Consider the following 17,073-nt stretch of genomic DNA (forward strand, 5'->3'; position numbering starts at 1 on the left):
AGAGGTGAGAGGCTTTGGTCAAAATCTATTGTGCGTGTCTGAAAAGGCCGTTTCATAACCCCCTGAAAGTAACAAGCCCGAGGCGATGCCATCTTAACCCCCTGAAAGTAACAAGCCTCAAGCGATGCCTTCTTAACCCACTTAATAAAGAACGTTCAGCACTCTACACTGCTGACAAGAGTCAGCCCCATCCACCAACCGCAACATCCCCCCCCCCCCACACACACACACACACACGATTGTTTTCACACGGGTCTCTATTCAGTGAACTTCTTAAATATCCTCTTTAATGTAATGTATAATGTAACTGCTTTGTTGTACATGATAAGGATTGTCCTTACTAAGTCATGCATGACCACCGCCAGCTGTGACAAACACAATGTGTGTATTGGGATGATGAGGGTGAGAGTGACAAAGTCAAGTGACCTCGCTGTCTGTAAACAAAACACCTGAATACCGCCATGTCGTTCCATGAGATTTGAAGCCGGAATTACTCCCTGTCATTTTCTGAAGTTTGTTACTTGTATACCAACCTGCCATTGTCTGAAGGTTGTTACCTGTATACCTCCCTCTCATTGTCTGAAGTTTGTTACCTGTATACACCCCTCTCATTGTCTGAAGTTTGTTACCTGTATACCTCCCTGTCATTGTCTGAAGGTTGTTACCTGTATACCTCCCTCTCATTGTCTGAAGTTTGTTACCTGTATACCTCCCTGTCATTATCTGAAGTTTGTTACCTGAATACGTCCCTTTCATTATCTGAAGTTTGTTACCTGTATACCTCACTGTCATTGTCTGAAGTTTGTTACCTGAATACCTCCCTGTCATTGTCTGAAGTTTGTTACCTGTATACCTCCCTGTCATTGTCTGAAGTTTGTTACCTGAATACCTCCCTGCCATTATCTGAAGTTTGTTACCTGTATACCTCACTGTCATTGTCTGAAGTTTGTTACCTGAATACCTCCCTGTCATTGTCTGAAGTTTCTTACCTGTATACCCCCCTGTCATTGTCTGAAGTTTGTTACCTGTATACCTCACTGTCATTGTCTGAAGTTTGTTACCTGAATACCTCCCTGTCATTGTCTGAAGTTTGTTACCAGTATACCAACCTGTCATTGTCTGAAGTTTGTTACCTGAATACCCCCCTGTCATTGTCTGAAGTTTCTTACCTGTATACCCCCCTGTCATTGTCTGAAGTTTGTTACATGTATACCAACCTGTCATTATCTGAAGTTTTTGACCTGTATACCTCCCTGTCATTGTCTGAAGTTTGTTACATGTATACCAACCTGTCATTGTCTGAAGTTTGTTACCTGAATACCTCCCTGTCATTGTCTGAAGTTTGTTACAAGTATACCAACCTTACCTGAAGTTTTTACCTGTATACCTCCCTGTCATTGTCTGAAGTTTGTTACATGTATACCAACCTGTCATTGTCTGAAGTTTTTACCTGTATACCTCCCTGTCATTGTCTGAAGTTTGTTACCTGTATACCAACCTGTCATTATCTGAAGTTTTTTACCTGTATACCTCCCTGTCATTGTCTGAAGTTTGTTACCTGTATACCAACCTGTCATTACCTGAAGTTTGTTACCTGCATACCTCCCTGTCATTTTCTGAAGTTTGTTACCTGTATACCAACTTGTCATTATCGGCAGTTTGTTACCTGAATACCACCTTGTCATTGTCTGAAGTTTGTTACCTGAATACCACCCTGTTACCTGAATACCACCCTGACATTGTCTGAAGTTTGTTACCTGTATAACAACCTGTCATTATCTGAAGTTTGTTACCTGAATACCTCCCTGTCATTGTCTGAGGTTTGTTACCTGAATACCTCCCTCTCATTGTCTGATTTTTTTTACCTTTATACCAACCTGTCATTATCTGAAGTTTGTTACCTGAATACCTCCCTGTCATTGCCTGAGATTTGTTGCCTGAATACCACCCTGTCATTGTCTGAGGTTTGTTACCTGAATACCACCCTGTCATTGTCTGAGGTTTGTTACCTGAATACCACCCTGTCATTATCTGAGGTTTGTTACCTGAATACCACCCTGTCATTGTCTGCGGTTTGTTACCTGAATACCACCCTGTCATTGTCTGAAGTTTGTTACCTGTATACCAACCTGTTATTATCTGAAGTTTGTTACCTGAATACCACGCTGTCATTGTCTGAAGTTTGTTACCTGAATACCACCCTGTTGTTATCTGAAGTTTGTTACCTGAATACCACCCTGTCATTGTCTGAAGTTTGTTACCTGAATACCACCCTGTCATTGTCTGAAGTTTGTTATCTGAATACCACCCTGTCATAGGCTGAAGTTTGTTACCTGTATACCACCCTTTTACGTGAATACCACCCTGTCATTGTCTGAAGTTTCTTACCTGAATACCATCCTTTTACGTGAATACCACCCTGTCATTGTCTGAAATTTCTTACCTGAATACCACCCTGTCATTGTCTGAAGTTTCTTACCTGAATACCACCCTTTTACGTGAATACCACCCTGTCATTGTCTGAAGTTTGTTACCTGAATACCACCCTGTCATTGTCTGAAGTTTGTTACCTGTATACCTCCCTGTCATTGTCTGAAGTTTGTTACCTGAATACCACGCTGTCATTGTCTGAAGTTTGTTACCTGAATACCACCCTGTCATAGGCTGAAGTTTGTTACCTGTATACCACCCTGTTACCTGAATGCCACCCTGTCATTGTCTGAGGTTTGTTATCTGAATACCACCCTGTCATTGTCTGAAGTTTGTTTCCTGAATACCACCCTGTCCTTGTCTGAAGTTTGTTACCTGAATATCACCCTGTTACCTGAAATTTGTGACACCATACCACTGCGCATACAACCGACAAAAGGCCCACAGCTAAACATGATATTCTGAGCTAGACTGGCGGAAACCCTCTTAATTTGATGGAAACAAACGACTGTAAATTATATTGAAAAAAGGAACTGAGAGTGAGATAGGAGAATTTTTCCCATTGTTCACCAGTGAGACGAACTCTTGGTCACTGAAATGATATGCATTGATGGACAGAATCAGTTCCTTAAATTGAAAGGAAGCCCAAGTGAGATTCCCGAGTTTGCAGAAATTCTACACTTGCTTCATTTTGAGCTTCAACAGCGATAGCTGGACTCTGGACATTAGTTTTCAGTATGGGACAGATTATTCTAAAGGTAGAATTGTCAGGTCAGCGGCTGGTCATTTATTGCAGAGAGGGCCTAGTATATGTATGCATAAGCAGGAGCCAGAATCAATCTCATTTTAATGTGACCCGAGGTTCGGCTAACAATTATTGGAATGTGACTCTTAATGTCTGTTTGTTTCCACCATGCCGGTATGGGGACCTGTCTTGACGTAGACATACATAAGTATGACTGACTGAGTTTGGTTTTACGCCGCTTTTAGCAATATTCCAGCAATATCACGGCAGGGGACACCAGAATGTGCAATAGATGTATGCATGTAAAAGTGTTCATGAAATGTGTAAAATAATTGTGTAACTGTGTGAGATTTTTTTCCTTTTTGTACTTAAAGTCATCATTAAATATTGGGTAACCAAATATTCTCTGACCGGCTTGGGTGACCAAATATCACAGACCGACAGGGGAGCAAAAGACTGACTAACTGAGTTTGGTTTTACGCCGCTTTTAGCAATATTCCAGCAATATCACGGCGGGGGACACCAGAAATGGGCGTCACACATTGTGCCCATGTGGGGAATCGAACCCGGGTCTTCGTCGTGACGAGCCAACGCTTTAACCACGAGGCTACCCCACCGCCCCTCCATACATAAATGAAAGGCTGCCTTTCTACTACATACTCGGGATAGGTACTGGTACATATTGAAAGTGACACCGGCGATACCCTCGCTCTTTTACAGACACCTGGTGTCATCCGTATATGATAGCAAGTCCGATTCACATACTGATGATGATCGGAATTGTTCCCACAACTCTGCTCCTGGTGAAGACTTCCCATGAATATGGAAAAGGATTTAACGATTTGTGGTCATTTTCGAGCTGATGTTCTTGGGCAGTGACACTGACAATTAAACTGAGGATACAGGTGTCGTAGTGTTTTAAGACACAACAGCTTGCTCTGTAGCGTTGTATCCCTCGGACACGACATGAACCTATCTTCACGTTTCCAATTCAAAATTGACGAACATATTCAACAGCAGACATCTCAGCATCCACTATTGTAAGGTGTTCCAAAAGGACAGGGTAATTATAGTGTCGTGCTGGGCCAAAATGAAATATCAAATCGAAAACTTTTATTTTTTGTGTTGTTGTTTAACGCCACATTTAGCAATATTCCGGCTATATGACGGCGGTCTGTAAATAATCGGGTCCGCGCCAGGCAATCCAGTGAGCAACATCATGAGCATCGATGTACGCAATTGGGATACGATCACATGTGTCAACCAAGTCAGCGAGCCTGACTACCTGATCCCGTTAGTCGCCTCTTAAGACAAGAATTCAAAACCCGGATCTTCACGGTTTCTGAACCTTCAAGAAAATTTATATGCATAATATTGGAAAGAAAGTTGTCTGAGATTTTCAAGCGGATGATTACTGGGTTTCTTTTTTCAGTCATACACGTTTTAGTTTTCTGATCTAAGTATAATAATTAAAACCTACGAAACGTATTTAGGCTGAGAAAAGTTCGCTTTCATAAATCATAACCATAACGCATAACGTGACATAACAAATTATTAGAAATGCATTAAGTGTCTTTAACAAAAATAATTAGATTAAAACAGAAATGCATAAAGTGCCTTTAAACACTAATAATTTGTTGAAAACAGAATAGCATAAAGTGTCTTTAACAATAATAATTAGTTGAAAACAGAAAACGTAATGAACTTTTAGCAACTATCGTTATAACGCCAATAATCAGAAATGCTACTTTTCACCGAACATGAAAAGAATACAATCACAGATCAACTGTTTATGCCTGGCATGGATTTTCGGAATTAATGTAACGTATGAGACAGTGATCTGTATTAGATTACCGGTAGTATCCCATTTTTGACAGCGTCTTGGTCACAGACTAGTTAAGGCGTGATGTCAAAACTGGGACTAACTGGGACTAACAGAATGACCACTGCCTAAACTGGGATAACTGGTTTGTTTTAGTCGTAGTCGTATCCGGAGCTGCTGTTACAGTAGCTCCCACAATCACTGGCTAATCAGGGATTAATTAACATGTGTGAGCCGAGGACTGTCACAGTTGGGACGACCGGTAAGCTCATTGTCAAAATTGGGACAACTGGCTAGAGCAATTACAGAAGTGTGAAATTTCATTGTCAAAATTGGGACTGTCAAAATCGGTACTAAACCAAATTACCTAATCTAGGTTTAGAAAGAGCTGGGTCGTCCTCAAGGCGGCATACTCCTACAGCTAGTGTTCACAACTGTAGCTGCATAACGCACCACCGCCTTGACATGCTTCGATAAAAATAGACCATTTCAACTGAATACGCAAGTGTTGTCAGTTTGTGTCATAAAGGCTGTCATAAAAAGACGCGTGGAACGTGACTGAATGGAAATATGTAAATGAGGTCCATATAGAGCAAAGTACAGCCGACCCTCTCCAGTCATTCATGGGTTCGCCTATTGTATATGTGTTGGATCAAATCCCATTCGATATAGACAGTGACCTCAGACTTAAACGCTTCTCTGGTCCCATCCCCAAGGACACCACCAAACACTTATACTTATGCCTAGCCCTCATCGAAACATTTGACCTACACCTATATAACACCTCCTCTGCAAGTCTGTAAGATCTCCCAACACGACTCGCCCCGAGGAGAAATTTAATTTAGGAGAATACCTAAGCATTTCAAGCCTATAAATTCTTTTTGTAGACATCCGATAAATGCATTCATTGCCCATTCGTACCTTTCGGTCTCCGTGTATATCAGACTGTTTCTCGAAACTGTTAAATCCATGAAACAATTACGACCAAGTGGAAAACGCCCATTAACACACCAAATTTAGATGAATACGTCAACTACCTGTCAAACGTTCGTGCTCTCTCTGTTGTTGACTCAAACAGGTCATGTCATTCAATTAAAATACCTATTTTAACACGAATACATGTTACAGCCTTGTAGAACTTAGAACTGGATAGTTGAAATATCGCGGTGTGTTAGAAATAAAATGAATAGTGCGGGTAGCCTGAATGCCTCCCAAACCTGTTTACTAAGCCGAGACCAGCAAACAACCTCCCGACATTACTCCGGGCATAAAAGACGCAGTAGGTCAGGTGAAAAAACGTGAAATCTTTACAAATTTTGTTTTACTTACCAATGTTAGCTGCGTTTTAAGTGCCCGTGCTCGATGTGTTTATAGACAATAATCCCTGTAGTTCCGTGCTCACGTATCCAGAATTGTAGGGCCGATCTGATCCTGGTTTGTTTATGTGAGCCTGGATCGGAAGTGAGTAATCTCAGTGCGCCTTTCTCGCTCAGCACACCTATGCCTGATGTTTAGAGAGGTGACTGGGACGTATAGGCTTTTGCGTATTTATAACATTATGAACGTGTTATTCAAGTTTCTCCCACTGACTATAACAGCGTAATTAGCTTAATTAGAGAACAAAGGCTGGTAAATAAGGTAAGTTACCTTTAATATAGTGCGTTTTAGTAGACGTTTCATTTCATTGAATCCTTAAAGGGACAGTGATCTAGAGCAATTCCCGGGACTCGTTGATGCTTTTTTTGGCTCTTACTATCTCCTACGTAGTACTTAATATCTCCTACGTAGGACTTAGTATCTTAATATGGCCACCAGCCCGGTTCCTACAGCCCAAGTTCGGTTGACTTAGTATCTTAGCCAATGTTCGGTTTATATTCTTGAGGCCACCAGCCTGATTCGGTTGTCCCTGATTGGCCACCAGCCCGGTTCGGTTGTCCCTGATTGGCCACCAGCCCGGTTCGATAGTCCCTGAGCAGCACCAGCCTGATTCGGTTGTCCCTGATTGGCCACCAGCCCGGTTCGGTTGTCACTGAGTGGCCACCAGCCCGGTTTGGTTGTCCCTGATTGGCCACCAGCCCGGTTCGGTTGTCACTGAGTGGCCACCAGCCCGGTTCGGTTGTCCCTGAGCAGCCACCAGCCCGGTTCGGTTGTCCCTGATTGGCCACCAGCCTGATTCGGTTGTCCCTGAGCAGCCACCAGCCCGGTTCGGTTGTCCCTGATTGGCCACCAGCCTGATTCGGTTGTCCCTGATTGGCCACCAGCCTGATTCGGTTGTCCCTGAGCAGCCACCAGCCCGGTTCGGTTGTCCCTGAGCAGCCACCAGCCTGATTCGGTTGTCCCTGAGCAGCCACCAGCCTGATTCGGTTGTCCCTGATTGGCCACCAGCCCGGTTCGGTTGTCCCTGATTGGCCACCAGCCCGGTTCGATAGTCCCTGAGCAGCACCAGCCTGATTCGGTTGTCCCTGATTGGCCACCAGCCCGGTTCGGTTGTCACAGATTGGCCACCAGCCCGGTTCGGTTGTCCCTGAGCAGCCACCAGCCCGGTTCGGTTGTCACTGAGTGGCCACCAGCCCGGTTTGGTTGTCCCTGATTGGCCACCAGCCCGGTTCGGTTGTCACTGAGTGGCCACCAGCCCGGTTCGGTTGTCCCTGAGCAGCCACCAGCCCGGTTCGGTTGTCCCTGATTGGCCACCAGCCTGATTCGGTTGTCCCTGAGCAGCCACCAGCCCGGTTCGGTTGTCCCTGATTGGCCACCAGCCTGATTCGGTTGTCCCTGATTGGCCACCAGCCTGATTCGGTTGTCCCTGAGCAGCCACCAGCCCGGTTCGGTTGTCCCTGAGCAGCCACCAGCCTGATTCGGTTGTCCCTGAGCAGCCACCAGCCTGATTCGGTTGTCCCTGATTGGCCACCAGCCCGGTTCGGTTGTCCCTGATTGGCCACCAGCCCGGTTCGGTTGTCCCTGATTGGCCACCAGCCTGATTCGGTTGTCCCTGATTGGCCACCAGCCTGATTCGGTTGTCCCTGAACAGCCACCAGCCCGGTTCGGTTGTCCCTGAGCAGCCACCAGCCTGATTCGGTTGTCCCTGATTGGCCACCAGCCTGATTCGGTTGTCCCTGATTGGCAACCAGCCCGGTTCGGTTGTCACTTATTGGCCACCAGCCCGGTTCGGTTGTCCCTGAGCAGCACCAGCCTGATTCGGTTGTCCCTGATTGGCCACCAGCCCGGTTCGGTTGTCACTGAGTGACCACCAGCCCGGTTCGGTTGTCACTGAGCAGCCACCAGCCCGGTTCGGTTGTCACTGAGTGGCCGCCAGCCTGATTCGGTTGTCCCTGAGCAGCCACCAGCCCGGTTCGGTTGTCCCTGAGCAGCCACCAGCCTGATTCGGTTGTCCCTGATTGGCCACCAGCCTGATTCGGTTGTCCCTGATTGGCAACCAGCCCGGTTCGGTTGTCCCTGATTGGCCACCAGCCCGGTTCGGTTGTCCCTGAGCAGCCACCAGCCTGATTCGGTTGTCCCTGATTGGCCACCAGCCCGGTTCGGTTGTCCCTGAGTGACCACCAGCCCGGTTCGGTTGTCACTGAGCAGCCACCAGCCCGGTTCGGTTGTCCCTGATTGGCCACCAGCCCGGTTCGGTTGTCACTGAGTGGCCACCAGCCCGGTTCGGTTGTCCCTGAGCAGCCACCAGCCCGACTCGGTTGTCACTGAGTGGCCACCAGCCCGACACGGTTGTTCCTGAGCGGCCACCAGCCCGACTCGGTTGTCACTGAGCGGCCACCAGCCCGATTTGGTTGTCACTGAGTGGCCACCGGCACAATTTAACATTGAGAGATCTTCAATCATGATGTATATTCATTTAAACCATAATATAAATGCATGTTCTCAAAAATATAATTCGCCTCAATATTCACTGTTACAACATATTTCCACTGGTGTTGATCCACAGGTTAACAAGTAGGATTTCATATTCAATCAATCAATCAACCTTTATTTCATTTTAACCACTCACCGTGGTACATGAAAATTACATTTAGATATTTTACATATTACAAACGTGAATATACGTGCGATAAATTACAGATTTAACTTACAAATGCATTACAGATACAAGATATTAATATAGTTAGTTTTCGTATGATCGAAAATCGATTGTATGAAAGAGTTCCTAGTAACAATTGCAGTGCTGTGACTATGTGTCCCATAGTATAAATATATGTTGTATATAATTATATTATAATTTGGATTTACATAATAAATCTGTTTAAATAACTCTCTCTTTATTTTATGAAATACGAGCATACAAGTAAGTAATGGTATTCGTCGCCAAGTTGTAAGTTACACAGCTTGCAGGTACGACATTTATCATATATTTCAGACCTATCGACCAGCTGTCTCCACAGGTAGGAAATGGTTACTTGTACGGAATTTTAAAAGATAATTTACAAAGTAGATGCATATACCGTTACGCAGACACTATGGATACTCGAGTTCAAGTTTCTGATTGTTGATGACTACTTTTCCGCGTTTTGATAGACACCAGAGAGTGGCCACTCACGGAATACACCTAGATTTATACCACCAATCATCGTGGGGCGGTGAGGTAGCCTAGTGGTTAAAGCGTTCGCTCGTCACGCCGAAGACTCGGGTTCGATTCCCCACGTGGGTACAATGTGTTAAGCCCATTTCTGGTGTCCCCCCGCCGTGATATTGCTGGAATATTGCTAAAAGCGGCGTAAAACTAAACTCACTGACTGACTCGCAATTTGAATTGCCTCCAAAAAAGAATAGTGGTCGACGCCGTTTTCAGGATACGAACGGAACTTCATTGCTGCATGAGAAATACATATAAGCATCTGCTGTATGTTACCTGAGTCTTTTTCTAGCAATGGCAAAGTATTTTATTTAGTTTAAATCAAATGTGTGGGGGTTTTATTTTAGAATCAAACAGGCAGATAATTTTTTTTCAGTAAAAGGCCATTGGCCCATACTGCAGTACAATGCATGTTCACACATCACTGGAATGGTACACATGAATTTATAAAAATATTCTGCTCTTAACTCTAATTTGTACATGATATGAATATAAACTAAAATTCTTAATCACATCAACAAGCCAACACACTCTTCAATGGTGAGAAATGAAGACACAGCTGATGAGGAAAGTAAATGTAAATTTGAGTGTCGTCAGCATATAAATGCAGTCCAAGGTTGAAGGATCTGACGATATCACCTAGAGGAGAAGTATAAATAGTGAAAAGTAGAGGTCCAAGAACCGATCCCTGAGGCACGCCATAAGCAAGATCCTTAGGACTTAGTGTACAATTACATAATGTACGTACATAAACAACGCAATACGATTTTTAAAACCGATTTTGAGTTTAATATATGTTATATTTGGGATTGCATTTCTGAAAGTACACATTCTAGCACTTTTCTTGCGATGAGTCACATCTGGGATTCCCACACCCTCAGAGTTAGGCACCAAATCGCCAGCACACAAAGTCAGTAACCCACTCAGCGCTCGGCATTAATGGGTACAACAAGGACTGGTTGGCTCGGAGTCAGTATAATGTGTCTGAGTGGGGTATTCATGCTTCACTGCGGCATGGTATCTCAGTGGGCTAGCACTATAAAACCAGCTTAAGTCTGGGCTAGTACAAGCAGCCGCACATACACATACACACGCATGCACGTCGTCATATGAGCGAAATATTCTCAAGCACGATGTAAAACCCCATTTCACCTCACCTCACCTTTCTCAGTGCAGTGCAGATTTTTGTACTTATTTATTGGGCTGAGTCCCATCCGGTATTCGAACCCAGCACGATTTTGAGTTGTTACGTATTCTGAATATATGTATCATAGTGTCTTAAAGGCTCATTATCTTACCTTCATGTAAAATACTTTAATTTCATTGGTCAATGAAGCGTTAACACGTTTCCCGGTCACCCCTCCCAGGAGGGCGACAACTGGAAAACATATTACCTGCTGCCACGGTAACCGCCAAACTCTCCGCCGAGAAGCTGTATCGCTAAAAATGATATGACCTCATAATACCCGGAGTTCGAAAACCGTTCGATTAGCTGTTTTTGAGTTCACCATGTACACATTTATTTTACCGACTTTCACTGCTTTATTTAAACTATTGTATACATTGAATCGTTTGAACACTCAACTTAAACATAACTAACCATTTTCATATCAGTTTTAATCTTGTCAGAATGTTTCGCTGATTTCAAAAATACTGTTGAGAGGCAGACGCCATTTTGTTTACATGTAATATAGTTGGTAGCGATCTTCAAAGTAAAAAAAAATATATATTTTGTACATTTAACATGGCGGTAAGGTAAATACGTTGTATGCTTCTCCCTCGGGCAATACGGTTTTTGGGGGGGGATAAATTATATGGTAGGCTGATAGTTTTATTGAGCATGAGCGGAGGGTCAGTGGCTCGGGTTTCATTCCGAAAGAAGAGGGAGAAACGTGTCGGATAGTTACAGAGTGTGATGACATCCCGAAATTCCGGCTGGAAGTATCATTGTTCCTATTATTAACCACTGGTTTTCCTGATCCAAATTCGATTATTTGCAGGCCATGGTATAAGTAGAGACCTTCGTAAACATCGTCCACCAATCAATTGACTAAATGTACATAGAACATTACAGCTGTCAACACTCGGTGTTTTTGCATTTGATCATGTTCATGAAATTTAAATCTAGAAACATGTTTCTTGTTTATCAATTCAAAAAATAAATAAACGAGTACAATAACGGTGAAGTATCACTGTTGCGTCAGATTTTACATGTCGCTCGTTTGACATGTACCTGTTCAAAACTAGAACTGGTTCCCTGATTTAATTTTGGTATCGCCAAAACACACGCTTGTACTCTTGCATTGAACCATGCAGTCTATTCAGTGGTCAAGGTCATCTACGCAGGCAGGTAACATGATCGCTTGGATAGCTGTTGTTGCTTTGTAATTAAAATTGGAAACGTCATGCATGACAGAACCGCCCTTCGTTTGGTAATACTATAAAGGAAACACTTATGCAACATCAACCAAACCGTGAAACCCCCGAAGCTTGAATTTGAAAAGTAACAACCGTCGTGTTCTTGCTTGTTGTAGTCGACATGGATCCTTCTGAAATCCTCGTCTCTTTGTAAACACATCAAAAGTCTTCTCTATGACCGTTTTGAACCGTCACTGAAATGTCTATTATGTCCCTGTCTTGTGGGGAATGGCTGGCAAAAGATGTTAAAATCTTGCACTTGGTATTATTTTGCCCGGTGACTAGCTCAAAGTCTGCATAATGCCTTTGAGTTGGGTAGCCGTCACACACATGCACGCACGCATACCATGTAAGTAAAATAGTTTGCGCGCGAAGTTAAATCCCTCTTCACCACAGGATACATTGAAGGTATAATTAATTGAATATTGTTTAATTTCCAATTAGTGTTACTATTCGTGTTACCTCGTGTACAATTCGTGTAAAAACAACGGCTAGGTAAGCTTCAGATGATAATATTTTTTTATTTTCTAAAATGTTTTTTATTCTCGGAATAAGAAGTGTAGATCTATACAATGTATATAAAGAAAATGGACACATCCGAGTTTTTTTTGTTTTTTACACATAGATACAGCATTCACTCACACATCCATACAATAATAATTACAAAAATAAATTTAGATGATAATATAGCGGTGATGAGCATGTTCACTGGTTTTGTTTACATATGCAGTAAGGCGGTGGAATATAATATTGGTATATTGGTTGCACTCGTCAGTATTCCAGCTGTATGACGTCAGTCTGTAAATAATGGAGTGAAGATCCGGGATAGAATTTATCTTCAGTAGTCCATGCTTGTCGTAAGAGGTGACTAACATGATCGGGTGGTCAGGCTGTTGATCATCGGATTGTCTGGTCCAGACTCGATTAGTTACAGACCGCATATAGCTGGAATATTGCTGAGTGCGGCGTAAAACTAAAAACAAGAACGAAAGGAGTCTGGACCAGGCTATACGACCAGGTTATATGTGTCAACCAAGTCAGCAAGCTTGAGCCTAATTACCTCTTACGACAAGTATGGGTTGCTGAAGACCATTTCATATCTTCATGAGTAGTTGGAATGACGGTTGCCTCAAGTGCCTCAAGCAAGGAATAAATTATTCTCCAGTTGCAGTTGCAGTTTCCCTGGGAGATCGCTAATTCCTAGATGAATAATAATACTCGGAAACAGCTCACTACATGTGTAAGTACACGAATTTCCGCTACTCCGCCACACCATGTCAGATCCTGCATATAATGAGTCATATAAAGTGTCTCCATTGTTCTGATGTTGCGTAGTTCGACATTCCAACCCTTGTTCACTCACTTACGGAGACCGCCTTCGTGGTGTAGTGGTTAACTAAAGACGTTAAAATATGGTACTTGTTGGTCGATGCCTGGCGTTCAGCATTAATGGTCGGCTGGGAGTCAGTATAATGTGTCTGAGTGGGGTATTCATGCTTAACTGCGGCACCTCACTTCACCTCACCTCACCTCACCTCACCTCACCTCACCTCACCTCACCTCACCTCACCTCGCCTCGCCTCGCCTCGCCTCGCCTCACCTCACCTCACCTCACCTCGCCTCGGTTGGGTCCAATCTGAAGGTCGACGTCCTGAGACTAGTTTCACTTTGCCACTTAATAATGGATTACGAGGACAATGCAGGATCAAAGTGTTGTTAGAGGAGGATAATCCGGATTATGCGGATGAGAGCGCACCTAATGAGAAGATGACAACAGATGACAGATTTTTATTAGTTGACAGATTTTAGCATTTTTAATAAATACATCGTAAGTTCATATAGCATACATTTTTTCAAAGAGTTTAACCTAAATGCAATAGGTGGGATGCTGAATCAGCAAACTGCCTCACGGACAGTGTTCCTTGTTCAAGCTGGTGACAGATGTTATCCAGTCGTCGCTCCAAATCCCTGTATTTCCTCTTTTTGGAGGGACGCTTCTGGCCAGCAGCATACTGGACTAGCTTGTTTTCGGTGTTGGTCTGTTCACGTGACAAGAAGGACACAATCTCGAAAATGTTTGGATGAGCCTTGCCGACGTATTTCTTCAGGCGGGAATGCCATCCTTCTAGGTGGTTGTTTGTTCTTGGCCCATCTGAGTTGTGGTGGTTCCATTGCGTCATGTGCAGATCTCCCTCCACCCAGAAGTTGGTCATGTAGTCCCCGAGTTGTCGGCACCGGTCATCATCTGGCATCGTCGCCAAGGTATCCAGCCACAGGTCCTCTACCTGAAGAAGAAAAGATACATAAATTAATGTTACTGAATATACAGGGCAAAATAACACCTTTGTTACACAACCTATTGGGGTGGAGTTAACTATGGTGCTGCTGGGTTCTCCTCCATACACACTGGGTGAAGTGGAAGAAGCAGCCCTTCCAGTCGCTTCGGGGGAACACGATCGCAGAGGCGTTTCTGGCGGCAACCTCATAGTCCATCTGCAACAAAATATTGGAACATCATGATACTAATATTGACAACAATGGACAGAAACTGTGCATGGGTTTATAATTATTCTCTCCGAAAAAAAGAAGCATTCATTTGTATTTACCTGGATCTTCTGCGGATCCAAATGATGACCTCTGGTCGCGGCTGCATCGACAAGTAGTCTGAACATCCTGGTGTAAGTATCCTCTTTCTTATCTGGCAGGAAGAAGAATACCAAAGGAAACATGTTCCCATCTACCATGCCATGGATAGTGTACAACTGGTGAAATATGGTCGGTGCCACGTAGAATGTGCCGTCTCCGTAGATGGTGTCTGATTCGCAGAGATGACACAAGTTATCGGCGGTGGAAAACCCAAGGATTCTCTTGTCATAATCGTCGTCTTGTATTCACCGGGGGAAACTAGGTCTTCTCGTCTGAGGGGAAGTGGTGGCATCACCGTTCGCCTGGCTCTGTAGAGAGTGCTCCGGGCACCCGGGAAGGTGGGCATGGCAGTAACAATGGCTTTGGTCTCATCATTCCAACTTCCATCTCTCATGTCGATAAGGCCTTCTTCGTAGAGGGACTGCATGGGCTGGAGGGTCGAAGCTGCCTTCACCTTCAGCTTGTCTAGCGTCTCCTTCGCCTACAAAAAGCAAAGAATTATTAACCATTTGGTTCCATTTATTAAGCATCTGTTATAAAATTCCAAACTTTTCCATTTATTAAGCATCTGTTATAAAAATCTGTGGCAATAACAAAATTTATACATATATAAGAATTTAAACTCTTACCTTAATATCACTCGTGACAGTTTGATGATTGTGTTCATCGTTCACCATGGTGACGATGTCATTCGTTGTTGATGCTGTGGATTTGCAGCCTTTTGCAGTACATATCCAAGATATCCAGTCTCGTTTTCTCTTGCTGACTCTGTACATGAACCCGCCAACAACCAAGTAACGACCGCCGCGGTCTGTAGGGATGAATCTCTGATCTCTGATCGAATGTGAATCCTTTGGCCATTCCATAGATATTTATACCAAAGATATGAACAGTGACATGAGTTCACCCTCAAGTGACCCGTGCATGTGCGACGAGTTCACCTTATCAAAACATCTAGAGTAGATTACCCTAAGCCTAATCAGAACCTAAACTTCAAAGAAAACCGCAGGTCGGCGTCCTGAGACTAGTGGAAAATCGAAAGGTCGGCGTCGTGAGACGACACCAACTATATTTGCAGTGAACTCCCTTTGTTGCACCAGGATCCTCCTAATATATGTGGATTTACGTGATGGCACCAGTAGCATAACCCTGTGCACAAAGGTGCATGACAGAATATTGAACGTCAGTGCACAAGAATGCCTAAGAACTATCCTCAGAACCACGTTCCATTTGGTGTAAAGGGGAAATAAATGATGATAATTTCAACTTTACAATAATCAAATTTCCTTCCATATCGAGCAGTGGCGGTGGGGTAGCCTAGTGGTTAAAGCGTTCGTTCGTCAAGTGTGAAGCCAATTTCTGGTGTCCCCCGCCGCGATATTGCTGGAATATTGCTAAAAGCGGCGTAAAACTAAACTCACTCACTCACTCACTCACTCACTCACTCACTCCATATCGAGCAGTATTCCAACAGCTCCAGTCTTTGTTTACATTTTCATGGTATTTTTGTGGTATAATCGAGCACGCTCTTTTTATAAAGATTTTAAAGAGCGTTACACGAGTCATGTTCAAAACGCTGTTATCAAAATCGATCAAGGATACAACATTCAGTGCCTCAGAACAGTTTTAACAAGTTTTTATGGTAAACGTGCGCGAAAAATTTCCAATCTTAACGGACCGTCGACAAAATGGCGTCCGATGCAATTCCCTTTTTTTGATTTGCACAATAAGTTCAAGTATATATTCAGGTTGACAATAGACTAGTCCTTGCATAATATCATGTTCATGACGGTAGCCACCTTTCCTCGAAGAGATGGTATCATCACTATGTTGATAGCGATTCACTAACACATGCTCATGATTGAGCCGGAATTGTACAATCTCAACGATTTCTCATGGACGTGGGAAGGGTTTTGTCGCTTTATGTACACAATGGTTGTTTTCATGTGAATGATGTAGCGCTATTGAAGCAGGGCGTTGTGATGAGAGATGGTTTACCGCATTCCAGTAGTATCAATGCGTGTATGTTTGGGTTGGGGAGCCAGAGGTACTTCACATTTGAGACGTGTACTACTTTGGTGAATACCCGAGAAGATCCGGGTTAGAATCGATCTTCAAAAACCGAAGCTTGTCGTAAGAGGCGACTAACGGGATTGGGTGGTCAGGCTCGGTGATTTAATTAACGCATGTCATCGGTTCCCAATTGCGTAGATCGATGCTCATGCTGTTGATCACTAGAGTGCAGCGTTAAACAAGAACCAACCAACCAACTTTGGTGACAGCCACCAGCACTGTATGACGCCGAAACACCAAGGATTCGGACCCCTGTCAACGATATGGTTGAACCAGAAATCGGTTCGGAAATCGGTTCATTTGTGGCGTGTGGAAGAGTGTTGACATCAGTTTCAGGTACAGACATACTGT

General features: G+C 43.7%; 3 protein-coding genes across 3 annotated transcripts in view; all 3 read right to left on the reverse strand.

The window, feature by feature from the left end:
- The window catches only part of LOC124260560 (solute carrier family 28 member 3-like), a 40,153-nt gene extending 33,689 nt beyond the window's left edge, over nucleotides 1–6,464 (reverse strand). The window contains exon 1 of the mRNA XM_046694883.1: nucleotides 6,327–6,464. The gene's annotated coding sequence lies outside the window, so the exon portion shown is untranslated. The remainder of the gene's footprint in view (nucleotides 1–6,326) is intronic.
- A 386-nt stretch (nucleotides 6,465–6,850) lies between these two features.
- Nucleotides 6,851–8,837, reverse strand: LOC124260564 (glutenin, high molecular weight subunit DX5-like). Its single transcript, XM_046694886.1, has 4 exons — nucleotides 8,638–8,837; nucleotides 8,235–8,543; nucleotides 7,627–8,110; nucleotides 6,851–7,459 (listed from the first exon to the last, which is right to left on the reverse strand). The coding sequence occupies exons 1-4, from the start codon at nucleotides 8,835–8,837 to the stop codon at nucleotides 6,851–6,853; spliced, it is 1,602 nt and encodes a 533-aa protein (XP_046550842.1).
- A 5,536-nt stretch (nucleotides 8,838–14,373) lies between these two features.
- On the reverse strand, nucleotides 14,374–15,326 carry LOC124260587. Its single transcript, XM_046694909.1, has 4 exons — nucleotides 15,279–15,326; nucleotides 14,980–15,130; nucleotides 14,610–14,887; nucleotides 14,374–14,496 (listed from the first exon to the last, which is right to left on the reverse strand). Exons 1-4 carry the CDS (start codon nucleotides 15,324–15,326, stop codon nucleotides 14,374–14,376), a joined length of 600 nt encoding a protein of 199 aa, XP_046550865.1.
- Between the last annotated feature and the right edge of the window lie 1,747 nt (nucleotides 15,327–17,073).

The sequence above is a fragment of the Haliotis rubra genome, unplaced genomic scaffold (assembly GCF_003918875.1).
Source record: "Haliotis rubra isolate DU_JTF1 unplaced genomic scaffold, ASM391887v1 Scf77, whole genome shotgun sequence".
Lineage (NCBI taxonomy): Eukaryota > Metazoa > Mollusca > Gastropoda > Lepetellida > Haliotidae > Haliotis > Haliotis rubra.

Excerpts from the sequence above, each read along its gene's own strand:
- LOC124260564 (XM_046694886.1), bottom strand. The coding sequence starts at position 8,837 with ATGATTGAAGATCTCTCAATGTTAAATTGTGCCGGTGGCCACTCAGTG. Across the intron at positions 8,544-8,637 it reads ACCGGGCTGGTGGCCACTCA|GGACAACCGAACCGGGCTGG; the intron begins GTGACAACCGAA and ends GTGGTCACTCAG. Across the intron at positions 8,111-8,234 it reads ACCGGGCTGGTGGTCACTCA|GGACAACCGAATCAGGCTGG; the intron begins GTGACAACCGAA and ends GTTGCCAATCAG.
- LOC124260587 (XM_046694909.1), bottom strand. The coding sequence starts at position 15,326 with ATGGTGAACGATGAACACAATCATCAAACTGTCACGAGTGATATTAAG. Across the intron at positions 15,131-15,278 it reads CTGTCACGAGTGATATTAAG|GCGAAGGAGACGCTAGACAA; the intron begins GTAAGAGTTTAA and ends TGCTTTTTGTAG. Across the intron at positions 14,888-14,979 it reads TGCCATGCCCACCTTCCCGG|ACGACGATTATGACAAGAGA; the intron begins GTGCCCGGAGCA and ends GGTGAATACAAG.